The sequence below is a fragment of the Hylobates moloch genome, unplaced genomic scaffold (genome assembly GCF_009828535.3).
Source record: "Hylobates moloch isolate HMO894 unplaced genomic scaffold, HMol_V3 SCAFFOLD_4, whole genome shotgun sequence".
In the NCBI taxonomy this organism is placed as follows: domain Eukaryota; kingdom Metazoa; phylum Chordata; class Mammalia; order Primates; family Hylobatidae; genus Hylobates; species Hylobates moloch.
In genome coordinates, this window is record NW_026652279.1 from 174,080,143 (window position 1) to 174,103,703 (window position 23,561).

General features: G+C 53.2%; 2 protein-coding genes across 3 annotated transcripts in view; one reads left to right on the top strand and one right to left on the bottom strand.

Moving 5' to 3' along the window:
• Nucleotides 1-8,531, top strand: part of LAMP1 (lysosomal associated membrane protein 1) — a 30,586-nt gene extending 22,055 nt beyond the window's left edge. Inside the window, exons 3-8 of the mRNA XM_058438175.1 lie at nucleotides 4,238-4,540; nucleotides 5,230-5,355; nucleotides 6,615-6,681; nucleotides 6,764-6,934; nucleotides 7,487-7,630; nucleotides 8,024-8,531. Coding sequence (XP_058294158.1) covers nucleotides 4,238-4,540; nucleotides 5,230-5,355; nucleotides 6,615-6,681; nucleotides 6,764-6,934; nucleotides 7,487-7,626 — 807 coding nt within the window. The 3' untranslated portion in view covers nucleotides 7,627-7,630; nucleotides 8,024-8,531. The remainder of the gene's footprint in view (nucleotides 1-4,237; nucleotides 4,541-5,229; nucleotides 5,356-6,614; nucleotides 6,682-6,763; nucleotides 6,935-7,486; nucleotides 7,631-8,023) is intronic.
• Nucleotides 8,532-9,400: 869 nt separating this feature from the next.
• Nucleotides 9,401-23,561, bottom strand: part of GRTP1 (growth hormone regulated TBC protein 1) — a 37,784-nt gene continuing 23,623 nt past the window's right edge. For both annotated transcript variants that reach the window (XM_032151410.2, XM_058438121.1), the window contains exons 6-8: nucleotides 11,134-11,306; nucleotides 10,876-11,061; nucleotides 9,401-9,786 (exon numbers count right to left, since the gene is read on the bottom strand). In XM_032151410.2, the coding sequence (XP_032007301.1) occupies nucleotides 9,697-9,786; nucleotides 10,876-11,061; nucleotides 11,134-11,306 (449 nt within the window). In that variant the 3' untranslated portion in view covers nucleotides 9,401-9,696. The remainder of the gene's footprint in view (nucleotides 9,787-10,875; nucleotides 11,062-11,133; nucleotides 11,307-23,561) is intronic.

Consider the following 23,561-nt stretch of genomic DNA (forward strand, 5'->3'; position numbering starts at 1 on the left):
CGGTGTGCCTGGGGCGGGGCGTCCTGGAGGGAACCGGTGTGGAGATGCCGGTGTGCCTGGGGCGGGGCGTCCTGGAGGGAACCGGTGTGGAGATGCGGTGTGCCTGGGGCGGGGCGTCCTGGAGGGAGCCGGTGTGGAGATGCGGTGTGCCTGGGGCGGGGCGTCCTGGAGGGAACCGGTGTGGAGATGCCGGTGTGCCTGGGGCGGGGCCTCCTGGAGGCTGGGCTTCCTGCCTGGGTGGTGCTTCACCAGAAAGCCTCATGTATCTTGTCTTTTTTTTTTTTTTTTTTTTGAGACAGAGTCTTGCTCTGTTGCCCAGGCTGGAGTGCAATGGTGCCATCTCGGCTCACTGCAACCTCTGCCTCCCGGGTTCAAGCGATTCTCCTGCCTCAGCTTCCTGAGTAGCTGGGATTACAAGTGCACATCACCACATCTGGTTAATTTTTGTATTTTTAGTAGGGGAGGGGGTTTCACCATGTTGGCCAGGCTGGTCTTGAGCTCCTGACCTCCCAAAGTGCTGGGATTATAGGTGTGAGCCACCATGCCCAGCCCATCTTGCCTTTCAATACATCATCTTATCTAAAAAAGCTCGGGGATCTCATAGATTTTATTTTAAAAGGAAATGAAGGACAAGCCAACTTTGAATGGACTTTCCTGTTGGTTTTGTACCTTCCTTCCTGAGCATCTTCAAAGTAGGGCACATGTGGCTGGGTGCAGTGGCTCAGTCCTGTAATCCCAGCACTTTGGGAAGTCGAGGTGGGTGGATCACCTCAGGTCAGGAATTCAAGACCAGCCTGGCCAACATGGCAAAAACCCGTCTCTACTAAAAATATAAAAATTAGCTGGGCGTGGTGGCAGGTACCTGTAGTCCCACCTACTCAGGAGGCTGAGGCAGGAGAATCACTTGAACCTGAGAGGTGGAGGTTGCAGTGAGCCGAGATCATGCCACTGCACTCCAGCCTGGGTGACAGAGCGAGATTCCATCTCAAAAAAAAACCGAAAAAAACAAAGTAGGGTAGATGGGTAGATGACTATCACTCCAGAGGGTCTGAGTGCAGCTCTGCCTGAGGCTGGAGTCAGCCAGGTATCCATCCGGACTGGATTTCCAGCCCAGGCCCTCATGGGGTTAGCAGATCTACGGTGAGGCTCAGCCAGGCTTTTGGGTTTATGAGTTCACCTGGAGGAGTGGGGTGTCTTCGCCCTTTATCCTTAGGGTCTGATAGGTGCACGCTTGTTGAATGAATCAGAGAACTGCCTGACTTCTGTTAAGAGTTGGAAATGGAGGTCACCATGTCTCATCTCTCACCCAATTTGGCAGCATTTTTTTTTTTTTTTTTTTTGAGACGGAGTCTCGCTCTGTCACCCAGGCTGGAGTGCAGTGGCGTGATCTCGGCTCACTGCAAGCTCCGCCTCCCAGGTTCTCGCCATTCTTCTGCCTCAGCCTCCTGAGTAGGTGGGACTACAGGCGCCCGCCACCACGCCCAGCTAATTTTTTGTGTTTTTAGTAGAGATGGGGTTTCACCGTGTTAGCCAGGATGGTCTTGATCTCCTGACCTTATGATCCACCCGCCTCAGCCTCCCAGAGTGCTGGGATTACAGGCGTGAGCCACCGCGCCCAGCCGCAGCATTTTTTTATTATTCCTAGGAACAGAGTCTGACTCCTAGCTTAAATGGAAGAAATCGATGGTAAAACATTGGATGTGGAGGTTGCAGTGAGCTGAGATGGCGCCACTGCACTCCACCCTGGGTGGCAGAGCAAGTGAGACTCTGTCTCAAAAAAAAAAAAAAGAAAAAAGAAAAAAAAAAAGACCTACCATCAGAAAGGCGGAGAGGATGAGAGTCCCTCAGGACAGGTGGAAGGGGCAGGAGGTCAGAGGCCTGACACACCCAACATTGTCACAAAAGACTGTAAAAGAGGCTGTGGGAACTGTGAGCCCAGAACCTGGGTGCAAACCAGTCTCATCCTCACAGACACCCTTGAGGGTCTGAATTGCAGCCTACGGGTTGATGTGAGTATCTCTGTTGCTGGGAGAGGAGGAGGGGCCTTCAGAGCACATGAGCTTTGGAAAGGCCCGGCTGCGTGCTGCTCCCCGGAGGGGCTGGAGGTGTGACAGTGGACCCTCAGGTCTCCCCAGAGGCTCCTGTGCCACCATCTCCCCCCAGGCAGCGCAGGGCACCCTCCAGTGCGTTCCGTGATGAGCTCTCCGTCAGTGTCCTCCGCCCTCAGCAGGAAGGACTTTGGTATTTAGTACGCGTTCAGGGAAGGAGAGTGTGGGTTTGCATTTGTAATTCAGGTAGAAGGAAGGGGGCATTTTATCCACACTTATTTCTCAAGTTGCAGTTTTTTAAACTGGTGGTTAGACCTAATGATGTTTTATTTGTGTTTCCAACTTCTTGTGACCACTCTACAGAAACAAGGTGGAAAATGGATGTGCCACGTGGATCACAGGTGAAAAATAATTGTCAAAGCAGTGTAGGTTACACTTTTTCTGTGCGTCGTGTGGCCATGTAGACTAGAATTTGGACAAGACTGGCCGGTTTTGATTGGGTTTTGCACATTTAACTTTGCTTTGCCTGTTTAACCGTGTTCTGTAACATTTTATAAAGGATCCGTGAAGCTGCCTTTTTTTTTTTTTTTTTAGACTGCTCACTGCAGCCTCAGCCTCCCAGGCTCCAGTGACCCTCCTGAGTCAGCCTTCTGAGTAGCTAGGACTAAGGCGCATGCCACCATGCCTGGCTTATTTTTTAAAAAAACTTTGTGGAGATAGGGTCTCCCTGTGTTGCCCAGGCTGGCCTTGAACTCCTGGGCTCAAGCAGTCCTTCCTTGGCCTCTCAAAGCCCTGGAATTATAGGCATGAGCCACTGTGCCCAGCAAGTGAAGCTGTTTTGGAAAGGGCTGGTCAACCTGCAGCTTAGCCAAGGGCAGTGAGCGAGGGTCTCTGAGCACATCCCCGGTTGGGACGGCTCCCAGTGGCCGTCAGTGCCTCTCACTTCAGAGCTTGGTGTGGTTACTGCAGCTCCTCTCTGCCATCTTGTGCTCTGTCCAGAAGGGGCTTTTACACCGGGCTGCGGGGGGACTCCTGTGTGTGTCTCAGAACCTGTTGGGGTGCTGACATAGGCGATGTTTCCTGTCTCTTTCCTCCCCTGAGTAGATGGGATGTGAAGGTGGGAACTGGCCACTGACTGTTGAGATGGAAGCGGAAGCAACAAGTGACTGATGGAGTTACGAGTGGCAGATTCCCTGCAGGGCTGCCCCGCTGGATGTGTGGGGCTCACGTGTGGTGACTCAGCCTAGCAGAGATGTGGAAAGGATCCAGTTGGGTAGAAATTATATCAGTGTTATTCTTGAGCATCCACAGAAACAAGGTAGTAAAAGAAAGAACCTGATTTCGAGGTTGATGGTGTGTTGGTGAGAGTGTTGGCCACAGAAGACTCGGTGGAGCTCTACCTAGGGTTCAGTCTGCCTTGACTTTGAATATACATTTGTGTTGTGAGCATCTTGGTGGGTGAATTGCTGAGGGACAGAGTCACATTCAGACTGCTGGGAGTTCCCCAGGGGTGCCATGTTCCCCCCCGACCCCCACAGATTCCCTGAACTGTGCCCTCTTGTCTGGGGATTTCAGACGCACCCACACTCACTGTCTTCTCCCTCGTGAGGATGCTTGCCCATCCCCCACAGCCCCTCCCCAAATGAAAACCCCACACAGCTGGCTCGCCTCGCCCGCCTTTGAGTCTCTGCTCACACGTGGGGTCCTCACGGAAGCTGCCTGACCCCTGTCCTGCCAGAGGGCCTCCTTAGCTGCTCTGTGTCCCACCTGGCCGGTCTGTGTGTGCTGCAGACCCTCTGTTTTCCTCTGGGTAGTGTTTGCAGCACGATCTTGGCACTCACCCGACAGCTCAGGGAGCAGTTTCTGAGTCGTCACCATTTCCCATGGGGTGAGGTGGCCGGCCACGCAGCACAGCCTCCTGCGTCCACTCCTTCGTGACAGCGTTCAAGGCCTTCTCACCCTCACTTTAGGAAGAGGGTGGCACAGTGGACCCTGTCCAGCCACGGGGCTTGGGGTGTGGTGGGCGGTGCCTGCCGCCCAGGCAGAACCGTTCTGGGTAATGGGAGGTGGGCGGTGCCTATCGCCCTGAGCCGTCTGCCGTCTGCCGTCTGCCGTCTGCAGGACCCAGCTCTGTCCTGCGCGTCTAGAAAGGCATTAGTGAGAGCCACCTTGGGAGACCGAGAAAATAGTCACCAAGGACGCCAGAGTCCACAGATGTAGCTTTGTTTCTGAGTTTGGATCTTACTGTAACTGCTGATGGTTATGAGAAACCCAGACCTGAATCTCCCTCCACTACACCTGCAGAGACACGCTGTGAACAAGACAGGCCTTCCCCAACCACAGCGCCCCCTGTGCCACCCAGCCCCTCGCCCTCACCCGTGCCCGAGAGCCCCTCTGTGGACAAGTACAATGTGAGCGGCACCAACGGGACCTGCCTGCTGGCCAGCATGGGGTTGCAGCTGAACCTCACCTACGAGAGGAAGGACAACACGGTAGGGCTGGGGCCTCACCTGGGAGAGGGGGACGGCACGGTAGGGCTGGGGCCTCTGCTCCCTGTGCACTGAGAACATGCGTCTCTGCATGTCATGCTGTAAGTCGGGATGGGAGCTCAGCTTGCAGGACGTGACTCTATAGGACAAGAGCTGGCGTCTGTGTCAGTGAGTCCGTTTTGTAGGATCACAGCTGTCCTGCTGGTTCCATCATCCAAGGCTGGTGTCCCAGCGTGGCCTATTGAGCAGTGTGGCCCACGGAGCCTAAAACTTGGCCCCTGATAGAACCTAAGGTTTCTTTACATATTTATCATGGAAATATTTAAGTGTTACATTTTTATAGTTTTCTTTTGAAATAGTTTTTCTCCCTTAATAGTGACAGGCTGTGGGGTTGTGGGGGTCGACTTGCGTGCCGTGGGGTGAGCTTGCAGGGCTGACTGCTGCAGGGGGAGGTGGTGCCGCTGGGTGCCCTCCACGTGAGGATGCTGCACTCCAAGAGCAGCTGTCACGGGGGCAGGGAGAGTCATCTTGGGATCCTGAAATCTGCACTAGTGTGGTCCTTCAGTGTTTTCCTCCTGGTTTTGGTTAAGACAAATGTGGCCTTGAATTCACGGTTTCAGGACTGTTTTTGTCTTTTCGAGAGTGTGGAGGACCTGAGTTAGGGTGGTGACTTGCTGGCTTGTCTTATGCAGACGGTGACAAGGCTTCTCAACATCAACCCCAACAAGACCTCGGCCAGCGGGAGCTGCGGCGCCCACCTGGTGACTCTGGAGCTGCACAGCGAGGGCACCACCGTCCTGCTCTTCCAGTTCGGGATGGTGAGGCTGGGGTGGCACCTCTCTGGGGGCGCCCACTGTGTCTCCACCATGTCTTTTTGTGCCCTGGGTCTGCTTATGGGAGGCAGCGTTAGGAAGGAGGCGGCCTCACATTTTTCTGCCTTTCCTTTATCCTGGGCTTTTTAGTTCCTTGGTTCCCTCCCCCTTTTCCATTCCATTCATAGATGCAGCAGATGATGTGGGCAGGGCTGCTGTGCCCACAGCTGGAGTGGCTGCAGGGGAGGGGATGCAGGTTGTGGGTCTGCTGCTGCGTGGCCGCGCGGCCTTCTGGCCTCAGATGCTGCTGCCCTGTGGCTCCGTGGTGGCATTTCTGCCTGGGAGGACTCCTGTGCAGTTGGCAACATAAGACTTGAAGCATATAATTGTCACTTGTCAATCTTTTTAAATCGCTGTGCAAATGAATTAACAGTTCCGTTTCTTATAATTTTAGCTTTCCAAATCTTGCTTTCCTGTGCCGTGATAGCTCCCGCAGTCCCTGTTTTCCAGAGACTCTGACTCTCTCAGGAGGTCTGGAAGGACCAGCCTGGGCAGCACAGGGAGGCTCCGTTTCTGCAAATAATAAAACGAGTTAGCTGGGCGCAGTGGCACACACCTGTGGTCCCAGCTACTTGGGAGGCTGAGGTGGGAGGATGGCTTGAGCCCAGAAGTTCAGGTTGCAATGAGCTGTGATCACTCCACTGCACTCCACTCCAACCTGGGTAACACAGCAAGACTCTCAGAAAAGGGTCTAGGCTGGGCGCGGTGGCTCACGCTTGTAATCCCAGCACTTTGGGAGGCCGAGGTGGGCGAATCACGAGGTCAGGAGATCGAGACCACGGTGAAACCCCGTCTCTACTAAAAATACAAAAAAAATTAGCCGGGCATGGTGGCGGGTGCCTGTAGTCCCAGCTACTCGGAGAGGCTGAGGCAGGAGGATGGCGTGAACCCAGGAGGCGGAGCTTGCAGTGAGCCGAAATCGCGCCACTGCACTCCAGCCTGGGTGACAGAGCCAGACTCTGTCTCAAAAAAAAAAAAGAAAAGGGTCTAGAAGGAACTAACTAAAATTTTCATTCCCCAGAGATACACAATGCCTTTTATAGACAAGATATTTTGCAGTTTGTTCTAATACTAGAAATGTAGGAAGTCAGGTTTATTACCAAATGACCATTCAAGTTTGATGATAAATGTGTGACTCTACTAAGTGGTTAAAGATCATCTTTTATGAATCTGCTCAGTGTTTAAAGATCATTTTTCTTTTTAAGAATGCAAGTTCTAGCCGGTTTTTCCTACAAGGAATCCAGTTGAATACAACTCTTCCTGACGCCAGAGGTGAGAACCCACAATCTCTGTGAGCCACTGCCCCCGCCCCCCAGGGTATTCTGGAGTCATTAGACTTCTCTTTGTGTTGCAGACCCTGCCTTTAAAGCTGCCAACGGCTCCCTGAGAGCGCTGCAGGCCACCGTCGGCAATTCCTACAAGTGCAACGCCGAGGAGCACGTCCGCGTCACGAAGGCGTTTTCAGTCAATATCTTCAAAGTGTGGGTCCAGGCTTTCAAGGTGGAAGGTGGCCAGTTTGGCTCTGGTGAGTGTCACCGAGGGCAGCTGTCGTGGGGTGTGGAGGACGCGGTTCAGACTCCACCTGTGGACATTTAGTCGCTTCTGTGTGGGCTGGGGTGATGCCCCTGTTCCTCTGCAAGGAGCTGTTTCTTCTTCCCGGTCTGAGATTCTAGAGGAAACTCCCCCTGCTTTAGAGAGGCCCAGCATGTCTCTCAGCTGGGAACCCCTGGTACCATTTGAGAGTAAGGGAATCATTTTAAGAAACCATGGTGGCGCTTCTCCCGTGAAAGTTGAATACAACACTGTCATCTGATGTGCCCAGAGGCCCTGGACGCAGCACAGCTGTCCGGCCACAGCCCCTGATTCCAGATGGGGGAGAAACGTGTGGTTTCCTCGCCGTGCAGAGAGCACCAGTCTCTGCAGCGGCTTCCCCAAGTGACAATTCCAGCTAGACCTGGAACCTTCCACCAGGGTTCCTCTTTGCCTTTTGGCTGATGTGGGAGAGTGGTGGGAAGAGAGGCCTGTTTGCAGGCCCCTGTGTGAGCGGAGCCCTGACGCCATCCGTCTGTCTTGGCAGTGGAGGAGTGTCTGCTGGACGAGAACAACATGCTGATCCCCATCGCTGTGGGTGGTGCCCTGGCGGGGCTGGTCCTCATCGTCCTCATAGCCTACCTCGTCGGCAGGAAGAGGAGTCACGCCGGCTACCAGACGATCTAGCCTGGTGCGTGCAGGCACAGCAGCTGCAGGGGCCTCTGTTCCTTTCCCTGGGCTTAGGGTCCTGTCGAGGGGGAGGCACACTTTCTGGCAAACGTTTCTCAAATCTTCATCCAATGTGAAGTTCATCTTGCAGCATTTACTATGCACAACAGAGTAACTATTGAAATGACGGTGTTAATTTTGCTAACTGGGTTAAATATTTTGCTAACTGGTTAAACATTAATATTTACCAAAGTAGAATTTTGAGGGTGGGGGTGCCGCTCTCTCTGAGGGGGGTGGGGGTGCCGCTCTCTCTGAGGGGGGTGGGGGTGCTGCTCTCTCTGAGGGGGTGGGGGCGCTCTCTCTGAGGGGGGTGGGGGTGCCGCTTTAAATTGGCTCCACTATCATTTGACTTTAGGGTTCTGGTGTTTGGTTTCTTCATTCTTCACTGCACTCAGATTTAAGCCTTACAAAGGGAAAGCCTCCGGCCGTCACACGTAGGACGCATGAAGGTCACTAGTCGTGAGGCTGACGTGCTCACACATTACAACAGTAGAGAGGGAAAATCCTAAGAGGAACTCCAGAGATGAGTGTCTGGAGTGCTTCAGTTCAGCTTTAAAGGCCAGGACGGGCTTGGCCACTTGCGGCTGGCGGCCTCGTTCCAGCGGCGGCACGTCCTTGGGCGTCTCTAATGCTCTGCAGCTCAAGGGCTGGCACTTTTTTAAATATAAAAATGGGTGTTTTTATTTTTTTTTGTAAAGTGATTTTTGGTCTTCTGTTGACATTCGGGGTGATCCTGTTTGCGCTGTGTACAATGTGAGATAGGTGCGTTCTCCTGATGTTTCGCCGTGGCTTGGGGATTGTACACAGGACCAGCTCACGTAATGCATTGCCTGTAACAATGTAATAAAAAGCCTCTTTCTTTTTTGTGCGGGCCTTGTCCTTTTGTCAGCTAAAATGGGAGCTCGTGAGAGAAGGACGTCAGGGAAATGGGGTTGAGAGTGGTCTCGGTGCAGAGAGAAGGGTGTCAGGGAAACGGGGGGTGAGGGTGGTCTTGGTGCCAGACGTCGTCAGGGAAATGGGGTTGAGGGTGGTCTCGGTGCAGAGAGAAGGGTGTCTGGGAAACGGGTGAGGGTGGTCTTGGTGCCAGACGTAGGGAATGGTGTTGGAGTGGCCCGAGTGCCTGGCACGGTTGTCTGGTTCATTCATGTAACATGATGATAATTTTTAAATCATTAAAAAAATTACCTTTCATACATAGATACCATGGAATACTATGCAGCCATAAAAAGGTATGAGATCTTGTCCCCTGCAGGAACATGGATAGAGCTGGAAGCCATTATCCTCAGCAAACAAACACAGCAACAGAAAACCAACCACCACTTGTTCTCACTTGTAAGTGGGAGCTTCTGAGGAGAACACATGGACACAAGAAGGGGAACACCACACACTGGGGCCCGTTGGGTCGGGGGCAGGGAGAGCATCAGGAAGAATAGCTAAGGGATGCTGGCTTCATACCTAGGTGGCAGGATGGTCTGTGCAGCAAATCACCGTGGCACACGTTTACCTGTGCAACAGACCTGCACACCCTCCACCTGTACCCAGAACTTAAAAGTTGAAGGGAAAAAATTACCTTTCTAAAGAGAGACCTTTCTGCACCTACTATGTGCAGAAGCCTCACATAAACTGCACGCTCTGCCACAGAAAGGAATGGAATATTTACACTGCCGTTGGGAAGACCTCAGTGACCACTCACTATGTTAATTTCCAGTCAACTGAGAAACTGATCACAAACTCACAGGTGTTGGCATACTTTATTAGATACAAACCCACACTCATATTTTATATATTATTGCTATCTCGGGTAAAAATAAGTTTTCTTTAAAAAGTATGACTTCATAGGTAATCATCAAAAGCTGGTAGAATGACCTGATTTTAAACTGTTCTTTTAAAAAATTCACAACTAAAGTGTAGTGATGTCAAGTATTTACAACACTAAAAAGGAAAGCAGTGAAAGTTGGTCCAGTGTCAACTCTGGAAAGGGGAATGGTCGTCAGTGCAGAGACGAGCAATGCAGGGGACAGGCAATGCTCACCCCTTTGCCAGCAGCCGGGCCCTGCAGCTCTCGCGGAGCTTGGCGATGGTGGCCATGGATAAGCTTCCAGGTTCTGAAAATATTTTCTGGAAGGCAAACAATTAGTTTAAAAACAAACCCAACAAATTTCTACCTTAGCTCTCCCAGACTGGCAGACAGACACACAGGCCTCATGTGAGGTGAGGGAGGAACAGTCCACATCCAAGGGGTTCTGGGGTGACCCACAGATTGTCACCATCTCACTCCTGCCCTGGGGCCTAGGACTGCAGCTCTGCTGCTCATAAATGTTAGATGAGTCAAACAGTTGAAGGAAAGACCATCTGCTTCCTTTGGACTTTTTTTTTTTTTTTTTGAGACAGTCTTACTCTGTTGCCCAGGCTGGAGTGCAGTGGCGCAATCTCTGGGCTCACTGCAACCTCCGCCTCCCAGGTTCAAGTGGTTCTCGTGCCTCAGCCTCCCGAGCAACTGGGACTACATAAGCGTGAGCCACCACACCTGGCTAATTTTTGTATTTTTTAGTAGAGACGGGGTTTCACCGTGTTGGCCAGGCTGGTCTTGAACTCCTGACCTCAGGTGATCCACATGCCTTGGCCTCCCAAAGTGCTGGGACTGCAGGCGTGAGCCACCGTGCCCAGCCAACATGGTCGTCTCTTTGATGAAGCCCCAGCTGCTGAAATCTCGCCCACGTTTGCCATGCTGCACCCAGAGTGGCCCTGAGCCTCCACTCCCTCTTAGGAAACCACTGACTCCCGGGCCTGAGCCTCTCCTGGCGTCTTGGCTTCCTCAGAAGGCCTGTCGGGTGCAGCTCCCACAACGCCCTCATCAGGGCCTGAGTCTATACAGCCTGCGCCAGGCCCAGGACCCAGTGGAGAGACCGGGCCTCGGGAAGCCACACTTCTGGCACCACACACAGCAGGTGAGTACAGCCATTAGGACCAGGAGCAGCGTCTGCAGTGCCAGAGCCAAGAAGACAGGGCCACCATAAACGGGAAAGCCCTCGGAGGCCAGGCACAGGGGGCAGATGCAGGACAGAGCCGGAGGCTCATCCTGTGCCCTGTGCTCACTGGTGCCCGTCCTGTGCACCCTCCGGGTGGTCAGAGCAGCCCCCGAGGCTGCAGGTGAGGTGGGGCCCCGTGGGAGAGGGGATGGAGCCACGTGCAGCCCCACACACTCACCTGCATAAACGTGTGACACTCCATCACGAAACTCCCTTTGGTTATCTGCTTAAACTTATCGCAAATGTCTGGAACGCTGGTGGCTTCCAAAATCAACTCCTGGTGCTGCTTAATCAAGGTCAGGGCCACCCGGAAGATAATCTTCGAGCCTTCGTTAAACAAACAGTCCCAGATCCGAAGCACTGTCTGCAGAGACACGGGAACCCGGCATCACTCCCTGGCGGCCCACCCGCCCCGGGGCCGGAGTGAGGCGCTCACCTCCACGGGCAGGATGTCCACAAACAGGCAGATGAACCAGCGGGACACCAGCAGCGTCCACAGCACACCAAGACGCTCCATCAGGGCCCCCACAGCCGGCAGCTTCGCCCGCACCAGCTCCCCGAGGACCTCCTGGTCGGTCTTCAGGCCCAGCATGGCCGGGCTGTAGTAATCTGCCAGGCAGGGGGGAGAAAAGACCCCAAGACACTCCTGTCACCTCCACAAGCCCTGTTCCCCTTGGAGCCAGACAAAGACAACAGGGCCACCCCAGGAGGACCCCTCCCAAGAGGGAGGGACAAAGTTGGAGAGGAAGAGTCGGCCTGAGGCCTGCAGACGTAGGGCTCGTGGGGAGCGGTGCCCACAGCCAGGCCTTTCAGGACGTCCCTGAGGCTGGAGGGATAGGCTGGATGCCGCCTGGCTGGGCATCAGTTAAAATCTGCAGGTGGAGGGCCGGGGGGGTGGCTCATGCCTGTAATCCCAGCACTTTGGAAGGCCGAGGTGGGTGGATCACCTAAAGTCAGGAGTTCAAGACCAGCCTGGCTAACATGGCTGAAACCCCGTCTCTACTAAAAATACAAAAATTAGCCGGGTGTGGTGGTGGCAGGCACCTGTAACCCCAGCTATTCGGGAGGCTGAGGCAGGAGAATCGCTTGAACCCAGGAGGTGGAGGTTGCAGTGGGCCGAGATTGCACCACTGCAATCCAGCCTGGGCCACAGAGCGAGACTCTGTCTCAAAAAAACAAACAAAAATCTGCAGGTGGAAAACAGAGTCCCAAGGAGCTGCAGGCACCCCCGTGTTCCAGCAGAACCATTTACAACAGCCAAGAGACGGAGGCGACCCACGTGTCCGTCGGCAGACAAGTGGATAAGCAACGTGAATGTCCACACGATGGAATATTATTCAGCCTTAGAAAGGGAGGGAGTCAGGCCACAGCAGCGAGAGGGAGGGAGTGACGGGACCGAGATTCAGTCTCGGAAGACGAAACAGCTCTGGAGAGGGCGGCGGCAATGGTTACACAGCCAGGTGAGCGGCCCTCGTGCCACTGAACTGCACAGGGGAAAGACACGGGTAAGATGGTACATTCTATGTTCTGTGTATTTTACCACAATAGAAATAAAACGTACTCAGATAAATACTTCCAACAGCTTGCCCTTCTTTTGAATGGACATTTGTCTTACCAAAGCACTTTTGTGTTTACCTACGTAATTTTTTAACTTGTTCATGTAATGAGTTATAGTAAATTTTATTTATTTATTTTTTGAGACGGAGTCTCGCTCTGTCACCCAGGCTGGAGTGTAGTGGCATAATCTTAGCTCACTGGAACCTCTCTGCTTCCTGGGTTCTCCTGCCTTAGCCTCCTGAGTAGCTGGGACTACAGGTGCTCGCCACCACGCCCAGCTAATTTTTGTATTTTCAGTAGAGACAAAGTTTCACCATATTGGCCAGGCTGGTCTCGAACTCCTGACCTCATGATCTGCCCGCCTCAGCCTCCAAAAGTGCTGGGATTACAGGCGTGAGCCACTGCGCCCAGCCTGTTCTTGTTAATTCAGTATCTTGGTTAAAATAGAACCATCACAAACACTGATGCAACATCACAGTCCTGTCACTGCTTTTCAGAGTAAGCGCACAGTGAAGTCGGTTTAATAGTAAATACTAATGCCTCTGAAGGTGATTTAGCCAGAGCCAATTCAGTGAGCAAGCGCCAGGGATTAAAAACACCTCCCTTCCATATCCTTGTTCTGCACCTGCCGCTGGGGTTCTGAGCACTTTGCTCATCTTTCACCTTCTTAGCTGAGCACATACCATTCCAGCTGGGGAGAGAGGGGTGAGGAACCATCAATCAGTGCCCACCCTGGTTCTGCAGGTGGCCCCGACCCCACAGGTGGTGTGGCAGGGGGGCTTGAGTGCTGGGCAGCAGGGGGTCTGCAGAGACGCACAGCCTGACCTTGGCCCCAGACACAGAGAAGCTTAGAGCAGCTTCCAAAAATAGAGGCGCTGAACTCATTCCCTAAACTCCACCAGGCTGAGCGGGCCACCAGGGGGAGGATTAAATTAAAGCTGCAGCTTCTTTCCCTTCCTTGAACATCGAGGGCAAGGCGGTTCCTCCCAGGCCCAGCCGGCGCAGCGGCTGCTCCCTGAAGAAGGGGCTCATCCCTCAGGCTGAGGTGCAGGCACTGATGTTCCCAGGTGACCACCTCATCTGGTCTCAGGCCACTATCCCCCAAGGCTCCTTGTCCCTGTCCTTCTGGGGACATCATGCCTCTGCAAACCACCCAACACTGTGCATTCATCACCGAGGCTCCTGGATGGCACCTGCCGGGCCAGGACAGGGGGCACAGCTCTGACACTCCCCTGCACACCCCTCAGGGTCTGTGATCAGACGCGGGCAGGGGCCACACAAAGACGGTGGCCACAGGCGTCTGCACATGGCTGTGGCTTCCTCCTCTCTACTTCATTTCCACTCTGCAGATCTTCCTCCGAGGGCAGGTGTGAATCCCAAGACCACTCTCTCACACGCACTCACAGGCCAGTTCTCCACCCTGGTGCTTTCAATTTGAAAACAAAAGGTGTGAGTTGAAGACTCAGTTTTTTTTTTTTTTTGAGACAGGGTCTCAATCTGTCGCCCAAGCTGGAGTGCAGTGGTGCTATCACAGCTCACTGCAGCCTCAACCTCCTAGGTTCAAGTGATCCCCCTGCCTCAGCCTCCTGCGTAGCTGGGACCACAGGCGTGTGCCACCACACCCAGCTAATTTTTAAACATTTTTTTGTAGAGAGAGGATTTCACCACGTTGCCGAGGCTGGTCTGGAATTCCTGAGCGGCCAAAATATTAAATGGTTTGTGCAGCCTTCTGTGAAGGGATTTTCCATTCCCAGGGGCGTCTCCCTCTCCCTTTCCCTACCAGGAAAGACACCCCTGAAATCCGCATCTGAAACCTTACAAAGCAGCCTGTGGACTAAATTTTCCTGATTCCCTTCCCTGCCCAGAAGCCTGATGCATCTTAAACCTTACAAAGCAGCCTGTGGACTAAATTTTCCTGATTCCCTTCCCCGCCCAGAAGCCTGATGCATCTTAAACCTTACAAAGCAGCCTGTGGACTAAATTTTCCTGGTTCCCTTCCCTGCCCAGAAGCCTGAAGGTAGCAGGCTGCCCAGGACGGTGAAGGCACCCAGGCTCCAGCCACGCTTTGTGTCTCCCGATCTGGGTGCTCTCCAGGGTGTGCGTGACACACGTGTTGATAAGCGTCTTTTTCTCACTCATTATTCAATCTTCCGCCAGTCCCATGTACAGAGCCCAGCTGGGGGACCTAAGGTGTACAGGGGAAGACCTTTCTTCCTCCCTGACCACCGACAGTTAAGGAAGGTATAATCCACGCATAACACACTCTGCAGTGCCATGGAGACATTGGGAGAGAGCTTAAAAATTACTGCATTGGCCGGGTGCAGTGGCTCACACCTGTCATCGCAGCACTTTAGGAGGCCGAGACGGGTAGATCACCTGAGGTCAGAAGTTTGAGACTAGCCTGGCCAACATGGTGAAACCCCATCTCTACTAAAAATACAAAAATTAGCTGGGCGTGGTGGCCAGCACCTGTAATCCCAGCTACTCAGCTACTCAGGAGGCTGAGCGGGAGAATTGCTTGACCCAGGAGATGAAGGTTGCAGTGAGCCGAGATCGTGCCACTGCACTCCGGCCTGGGCGACAGAGTGAAACTCCATCTCAAAAAAAAAAATAAATAAATAAATTATTGCAAGATGTGTGGAAATTCCCACCACGTGATGTCAAATGAAAAAGATGGGATGCGGGACTACGTACAAAGCACTCCAGGTGTTTCTAAAATAGCCGCCCCGTGTGCACAGAAAGACGACCCAGGCTTGCACTGAAAATACCATCTGTGGGGCTCACCCCCACTGATAGGGGTAGTGGGCGGTTCCGATCTTTATCTAGACTTCTCCCTCTTCTTCGGTATTAACACAATGGGAGTGACTCGTAAACGATAATCAGAAAATGGTTACATGAATGAGATAATGGCGTCAATGCCAAGGAGGGAGCTGGGCGCCCTGGTGGGTGGGGGGTGTAGCTGATGCAAATGTGTGCACGGAAACCCGGGTGTGTGCACGGAAACCCGGGTGTGTGCATGGAAACCCGGGTGTGTGCACGGAAACCCGGGTGTGTGCAGTGTGTGCATGGGAGCCCGGGTGTGTGCATGGAAACCCAGGTGTGTGTATGGAAACCGGTCGCAGCTCTCCTGTGAAGAAGCACCTGCCCAGCCCCGGCTTCCATCCAGATAGGAGGAATCCACCTCTTCCCAACAGACAGGGTCTTTGCTCCTCACCTGAGCCACAGAACTGACCGTGGCAGAGACCAGGTGCATGACCTGGGGGTTGGGGGCACAGGGACGGCTGCTACCAGGATGGCCTTGCCTCTGTGAGTGACCACAGCTGCAGGGCTGGGGTACCAGGAGGCACGGCCTGAAGCATGGGAGGCGGCCCAGGAGGAGATGCCAAGAAGGCACAGCAAGGAGAGCCAGTGCAGGAGCCACCCGGGTGCCCACCCAGCAGCTGCGCACCCCCACCGCCCAAGCCAGCCTCTCTGCATCTCTTTTCCTGAGGAGACTTCAGCGTGGCACAGCCCTTACGGGGCATGAGCCTTCTCAGACACAGCTCAGGTCACAGCAAGGAAGCTGCAAGGCTGGTTTTGCTGTTTGGTTTACTTTTTTTTTTTTTAGACGGAGTCTCACTCTGTCGCCCAGGCTGGAGGGCAGTGGCACAATCTCAGCTCACTGCAACCTCCGCCTCCCGGGTTAAAGCGATTCTCCTGCCTCAGCCTCCTGAATAGCTGGGATCACAGGCATCCGCCACCAGGCCTGGCTAATTTTTTTTATTTTTAGTAGAGACGGGGTTTCATCATGTTGGCCAGGCTGGTCTCAAATTCCTGACCTCAGGCGATCCACCCACCTCAGCCTCCCAAAGTGCTGAGATTACAGGCGTGACCCACCATGTCTAGCCTTTTGTTTACATTTTTAAAAATGTATTTTGGGCCGGGTGCCATGTCTTATGCCTGTAATCCCAGCACTTTGGGAGGCCTAGGTGGGAGGATTGCTTGAGCCCAGGAGTTCCAGACCAGCTTGGACAACAAAATAAAAAATAAATTTTAAAATACCTAGCCATGAAATAGCAACAATAAGAACTGCACAAAGAACCCCCACATCCCCATCAGATTCCCCGACTGTGAACATTTCAGCACATTTGCTCCCCCATCACCTCCCCATCTGCACGCGCACCACACATAGGTACACACATGCACACACCACACGGACACACACGTGCGCACACACCAGACACACACGTGCACACACAGGTACACATGTGCACATGCACACCACACAGACACACACGTGCACACGCATACCACACACAGGTACACACGTGCACACACACACCACACGGGCACACACGTGCACACGCACATCTGCCTCCATCCCCTGGACTGTGTGAGGCAGAGCTGCACACCCACTGCCCCATCACACCAAATACTCCAGGGTGTGCTTCCCCAAACAACAGTATGGCCACTTCAAAACGAGTCAACACCGACACCACCTCCCAGTTCCCAGATCCCACCCGAGGTCTTCAAGCACTCTGCGAGTACAGTTCCCACAAACACATCCCGAGGAATCCACCCAAGAACAAGCTTCAGGAGCCACACTGACAAAGGCCCAGTGACACACATCACACCAGAGTTTCCTGGAGAAACAGGCGGGTCCAGGTCTGGGGCCCATGGGAGGAGCCCAGGGTAGCCCATCCTGCAGACTCGAGGAAGCCGTCGGCACCACAGTCACATCCACAGGACTCAGGGGCCAACCAGAAGAGGCTCCCGCTGGCCACAGATGGGGCAACCTGAGCTTCAAGAAGGATAAAAACCCTCCAGTGTGTGCAGCCCAGGAGTCCACAGTTACACGGACACACAGCACTGACCGACCCCCTTCCAGTGACCAGACGCCAATTTATTATCTTGAGGGCGGCGACATAGTCAAGGGATTCAGCATTTATCCCGCCTCTTCTAATGGACTCATGACATCAGGTCTTGATTCAGACACCAGTCTGCAGGAAACTTCGAGGAGAAGGGCCCAGCCGGAGGGCACCGGGGTATCCCCATCAGGAAAGCTTGTGGCGCCGAGCTCGGCGGGTTGGCTTCCCCAAGTGCTTGGACAGGAAGAGAAAGAGGTGCAGATTCCCATGCACAGACTGAAGGGGCCCAAGGGTTCCTCACGTGTAACGCGGGGCAATGCTAAGACACACAGCCCAGGTGCCCATGCGCATGGCGAACCGCAGAGAACAACACAGAGCAGTGTGGTCATAGGGAGATGGGATCCAGTCACAACCTTTGCCAAACTCACGAATGCACCCGTCACCACTGCACCGTATGCTTGAAACGGAGGGACTGTGGGATAAGTGGATTTCACCTCAACAAAGATTTCTCTTCAGTGCCTGTGCTTTTATTGTTTTATTTATTTATTTTTTTTGAGATAGGGTCTTGGTCTGTCACCCAGGCTGGAGTGCAGTGGCGTGATCTCGGCTCACTGCAACCTCCACCTCCCAGGCTCAGATAATTCTCCTGCCTCAGCCTTCCAAGCAGCTGGGATTACAGGTGTGTGCCACCACGCCCAGCTAGTTTTTGTATTTTTAGTAGAGATGGGGTTTTGCCATGTTGGTCAGGCTGGTCTTGAGCAATCCGCCCGCCTAAGACTCCCAAAATGCTGGGATTACCGGCGAGGGCCACCACGCCCGCCTCAGTGCCTGCACTTTCATATTTATTTATTTATTTTATGCTAGGATGACAGGCGAGGGCCACCACGCCCGTCTCAGTGCCGAGAACCACCACGCCCGTCTCAGTGCCTGCACTTTTATATTTATTTATTTATTTTATGCTGGGATTACAGGCGAGAGCCACCACGCCCATCTCAGTGCCTGCACTTTTATATTTATTTTTTTATTTTATGCTGGGATTACAGGCGAGAGCCACCACGCCTGTCTCAGTGCCTGCACTTTTATATTTATTTATTTATGTGTGTGTGTGTGTGTGTGTGTGTGTGTGTCCCAGGCTGGAGTACAGTGGCGAGATCTTGGTTCACTGCAGCCTCCACCTTCCAGGTTCAAGCGACTCTCCTGCCTCAGCTTCCTGAGTAGCTGGGATTACAGGTGTGCGCCACCATGCCTGACTAATTTTTGTAGTTTTAGTAGGGATGAGGTTTTGCCATACTGGCCAAGCTGGTCCCGAACTCCTGACCCCAGGTGATCTGCCCACCTCAGCCTCCCAAAGTGCTGGGATGACAGGGGTGAGCCGCCGCACCTGGCCCATGCATGTGCTTTTAGAAACATGTAAAGTGTCTCACACACAGGGGACATCTTGGGACAGATAACATGAGAAACTCTCTGTAGGGTCCGGAGGACCGAGAGGGAGGGACCTGCTTCCCCTCCGTCCCCACCCTGCACTGCCGCGACCACCTCCCGCCCACCCTGCACTGCTACGACCGCCTCCCGCTAGCCTGTGACTTTTGCACCTAGAAGCTGACTAGTTAATAAAATTAAAGTCAGCTGCAAAGATAAAGCAATCGAGAAAAACAGAAAATAAGAACAGCAAATGCTTACCTAGGTATTAACTCAGTTCAGAGTGATAAATCAGTCATGCACGGAAACAGTTTCATCCTGAGCTGAACCACTCTTGTGCATTCTCAATTTGAGATTATAAATAAGCAATAAAGTTGTCTTAGGGTTAGAATGAGAAACTGGTGGAAATCTTCAATTTGCTAGACAGGACAAATCTTTAAACAGAAAAAAAAAAAAAAGCACGTAATCCTTCAGGCAAAGGAAAAACTTTCTAACTGGGGTGGGCAGAGCAGGGAGGGCCCCTCTGGCCTCGGGTTCACCAGGGAGAGCCGTGAGCAGCAACAGCGGGCTCATCAGACAGCTGCAAACATAAGCACCACAGCCCGGCGGTGGAGGACTGATGGCCTTTTCCTCTTTAACTTCTGTAAGTTTGGCTTGGCTAATTCTTTTTTTTTGTTTTGTTTTGAGACGGACTCTCACTCTGTCGCCCAGGCTGGAGCGCGGTGGCGCGATCTCGGCTCACTGCAAGCTCCGCCCCCCGGGTTCACGCCATTCTCCTGCCTCAGCCTCCCCAGTAGCTGGGACTACAGGCGCCCGCCATCACGCCCGGCTAATTTTTTGTATTTTTAGTAGACATGGGGTTTCACCGTGTTAGCCAGGATGGTCTTGATCTCCTGACCTCGTGATCCACCTGCCTTGGCCTCCCAAAGTGCTGGGATTACAGGCGTGAGCCACCACGCCTGGCCAAATTTGGCTAATTCTTAAACCTATCAGTTTTATAATGCTAAAAAGTTTTTTATTTTTAATATTTATGGATACCTAATAGGTGTACATATTAATGGGGTCCATGTGATATTTTGATACAGGCATTCAATGTGTCATGATCAAACCTGGGTCACTGGAGGCTGGCCGTGGTGGCGCATGCCTGTAATCCCAGCTACTCGGGAGGCTGAGGCAGGAGAATCGCTTGAACCCAGGAGGCGGAGGTTGCAGTGAGCCGAGATCGTGCCATTGTACTCCAGCCTGGGAGACAGAGCGGGACTCCGTCTCACGAAAGACAAAAAACAAAAACCTGGGTAACAGGGATCCACCCACATTTACCATTTCTTTGTGTTGGAACATTCCAAATCTTCTCTTCTAGCTATTTTGAAATATATGTTACTGTTACCTATAGTGGGTCTCACCTACCAACACTCGGTCTCACTTCTTCTAACTGTAGGTCTGTAACCATTAACGAGCCTCTCTATCCCCCTCCCTTCCCGGCCTCTGGTAACCGCCCTTCTACTCTCTGCCTCCATGAGTTTCATTTTTATTTAGTGCCCACATGTGGGTGGGAACATGTGATATCTATCTCTGTGCCTGACTTATTTCACTTAACACAGTGTCCTCCGGTTCCCTCCATGCTGCTGCAAATGACAGGATTTTTTTTTTTTCTTTTTGAGATGGAGTCTTGCTGTTGTCGCCCAGGCTGGAGTGTAGTGGTACAAACTCAGCTCACTGCAGCCTCAACCTCCTAGGTTCAAGCGATTCTCCTGCCTCAGCCTCCTGAGTAGCTGGAATTATAGGTGCCCACCACCACGCCTGGCTAATTTTTGTATTTTAGTAGAGAAAGGGTTTCACCATGTTGACTAGGCTGGTCTGAAACTCTTGACCTCGGGTGACCCACCCGCCTCAGCCTCACAAAGTGCTGGGATTACAGGTGAGAGCCACCGCACCTGGCCAGGATCTCATTCTTTCTAAGGCTGAACAGTACTCCATTGAGTGTGTGCACCCCACTTTCCTTATCCATCCATCTGCGGTCAGACACTTGGGTTGATTGCATCCTGGCTGAGGGAGCAGTGCCGTGGTGAACACTGGAGGACAGACGCCCTTCAACAGAGTAACTTCCTTTCTTTTGGAAACACGCCCAGCAGTGGGACTAAGGTAGTTTTTTTTTTTTTTAAGGCAAAATAGGTACTGTACAATTTAATTAAAAACAAACAAACGTGCAAAGGGTTCCTCAGCCTCTAGGTGTAAGATTCAGTCCCAAGTCCTCCTCTGAAGGGAAAGTGCCCTCCATGTGTCGAGCACTAGGAAGGGCCAACTTGGACCCAGCACCAGGCCAGGATCCTCCACTGCTGCCTGCAAACACCATCGCTGGGAGATCGAGAACAGGGGGGCTCTGGCCGTGGTTGGGGGCAAGGTGAGGGGGGCTGGCTTCGGAGCCACCCACTGGGGTGGCCCTGCCTACACCCACACTAGCTGTGCAGGACACCAGCCCCTTGCCCTGGGCCCTACCTCTGCACTGGGAACACGAGCCCCACCTGATGTCCTGAAGCCCTGAACACAGCGGACACACGAACAGCCCTAGAACTGCACCAACCATCCCTCCAGAGAGTGGACGCTTAAACAGCCCTAGAACTGCACCAACCATCCCTCCAGACAGCGGACGCACGAACAGCCCTAGGACTGCACCAACCGTCCCTCCAGACAGCGGACGCACGAACAGCCCTAGAACTGCACCAACCGTCCCTCCAGACAGCGGACGCACGAACAGCCCTAGAACTGCACCAACCGTCCCTCCAGACAGCGGACGCACGAACAGCCCTAGAACTGCACCAACCATCCCTCCAGAGAGTGGACGCTTAAACAGCCCTAGAACTGCACCAACCGTCCCTCCAGACAGTGGACGCTTAAACAGCCCTAGAACTGCACCAACCATCCCTCCAGACAGTGGACGCTTAAACAGCCCTAGAACCGCACCAACCGTCCCTCCAGACAGCGGACGCAGGAACAGCCCTAGAACTGCACCAACCATCCCTCCAGACAGCAGACGCACACAGGCCAAGTGCCCGCCTGGCGCTCAGCCCTAGAACTGTACCAACCAACCCTCCAGACAGCGGACGCACACAGGCCAAGTGCCCGCCTGGCACTCAGCCCTAGAACTGCACCAACCGTCCCTCCAGACAGCAGATGTGTAAGAGTGAGAGGGCTCTGGGAAAACCCACCACACTTCCCAAGTGCCCTGTACAAATTTCCAGATTCCAGAAAAGGTGCAGAGAAGCTACCAGGAAATAATGTTTCTGATGTGCTTACACTGTTACATTTCACAGGTAAAAAGCTAACAGACCCGTTACATGTCAACTAAATAAGCTGAGGCCAGGCGTGGTGGCTCAAGCCTGTAATCCCAGCACTTTGGAAGGCTGAGGCGGGACGATCACTTGAGCCCAACAGTTCGAGACCAGCCTGGGCAATTCAAGAAGACCCTGTCTGTACTCAAAATAAAAAAATTAGCTGGGCGTGGTGGTACACACCTGAAGTCCCTGCTAGTTGGGAGGCTGAGATGGGAGGATCACTTGAACCCAGCTCAAGTGAGCTGCAGTGAGCTGTGATCGTGCCACTGTACTCCAGCCTGGCAACAGTGAGATCCTGTATCCAATAAACAAATAAATAAACTTCAAAAGTAGCTAAGATCTCTGGTTAAATACTTGGTAGAAAACTGAGCAATTACTTCAATCTCAAGATCCCACTAAATTAGATCAACTATCTTGAATTCAGCAATTTGTTAGCGTACAACTCAATTAAACTTTATCTGCTATAACTAGGAGACCCTGAATGGAAAAGCAGCAATGACTTTCCCCCTAATATATAGAGTTCTTTTAAAAAAAAGTAGCTTATGGCGAAAGCTGGTATCAAGAGGCCTCGGACTGTACAACGTGCCTTCTGTGCAACCCTCTCACGGAATAAGCTCACAATTAACGTGCAAGGCCCGAGGCCCACAGGTCTGGTGAGCCCGGCCGCCTGGTGACTCAGTGCAATCTGATCCCAAAACAGCTGCTCCTGACCCCAGAGATGAGCCTCCTGTGACAAAGCCAGCCCAATGGGGGCGTGGCCCAGGCCACGTGAGCACCACCCTCAGGACGGGTGACCTCAGGGAACCCCACTCGGGAGGACGCAGGAAACGCACCTCCGACGTGGCAAGTGCGGCGCCAAGAGCCTCCCTCCACCCACCTGTGCTCACGGGGCTGAGCCGTGGTCCCCACAGAACGTGCCTTGTCGGGGTCCACATCTTGGCCAGTCCTTCCAGCCAGAGCTGAGGTATTTCTATGTCGAGTTATTAAAACCTGACCTGTTTCCCTATTTTTCAGAGGAAACCAGGTCAAACCCATCTTTCAGGACGTAGAGTGCTAATTCAGGGCTGCACTGACTCATGACTGTCGCAGTCTCCCGAGACGCGGCCCCCTCCACCCTGAGTCACGCGGCAGGGCCCGGTCAACCTCCTTCTTCCTGCGTCCTTTCCATGCCTTGTTGGGATGGTGATTGATGGCCGTCATCTTCATGGGCTCTACAAGAGGCCGCGGTGTGGCAGGTGTTACGGGCTGAGAACTCGGGGTGTGGGGCGTCTGCATGTGGATGGTCACAGGCCACGGGGAGTGTGTCCTCAGGTCACTTCCTAACTGAATTGGGATTAGAGGCATTTGCTGGTAAAATAACTCCCTTAACTGGACCCCCTCTAAGTGACTCATGAGCAATGGACCAGTCTCCTGCCTTCCTCAACAAAAGTGGTGGGGGAAACCGGGAAGGCAGATGTGGGGTGCAGGCTTTGGGCAGGGAGGCCTGGGATGGGATCTCAGACTTGCTGGCGGACTGTGTACAAGCTAATTAATCCCCACCAGTCTCGGCCTCCTCCAAGGAAAAAGACGACAATGTGCATGACATTTTCAATGCCCAGACGGACTCGCACCCCGTGGTCACTGCCCCACAGCAGGGAGCTTTCATTTTGTGTCACGGGCCTGGAGGCCTCGGTGGCTGCAGAAGGCTCCACGCCAACCTCAGTCTTTCC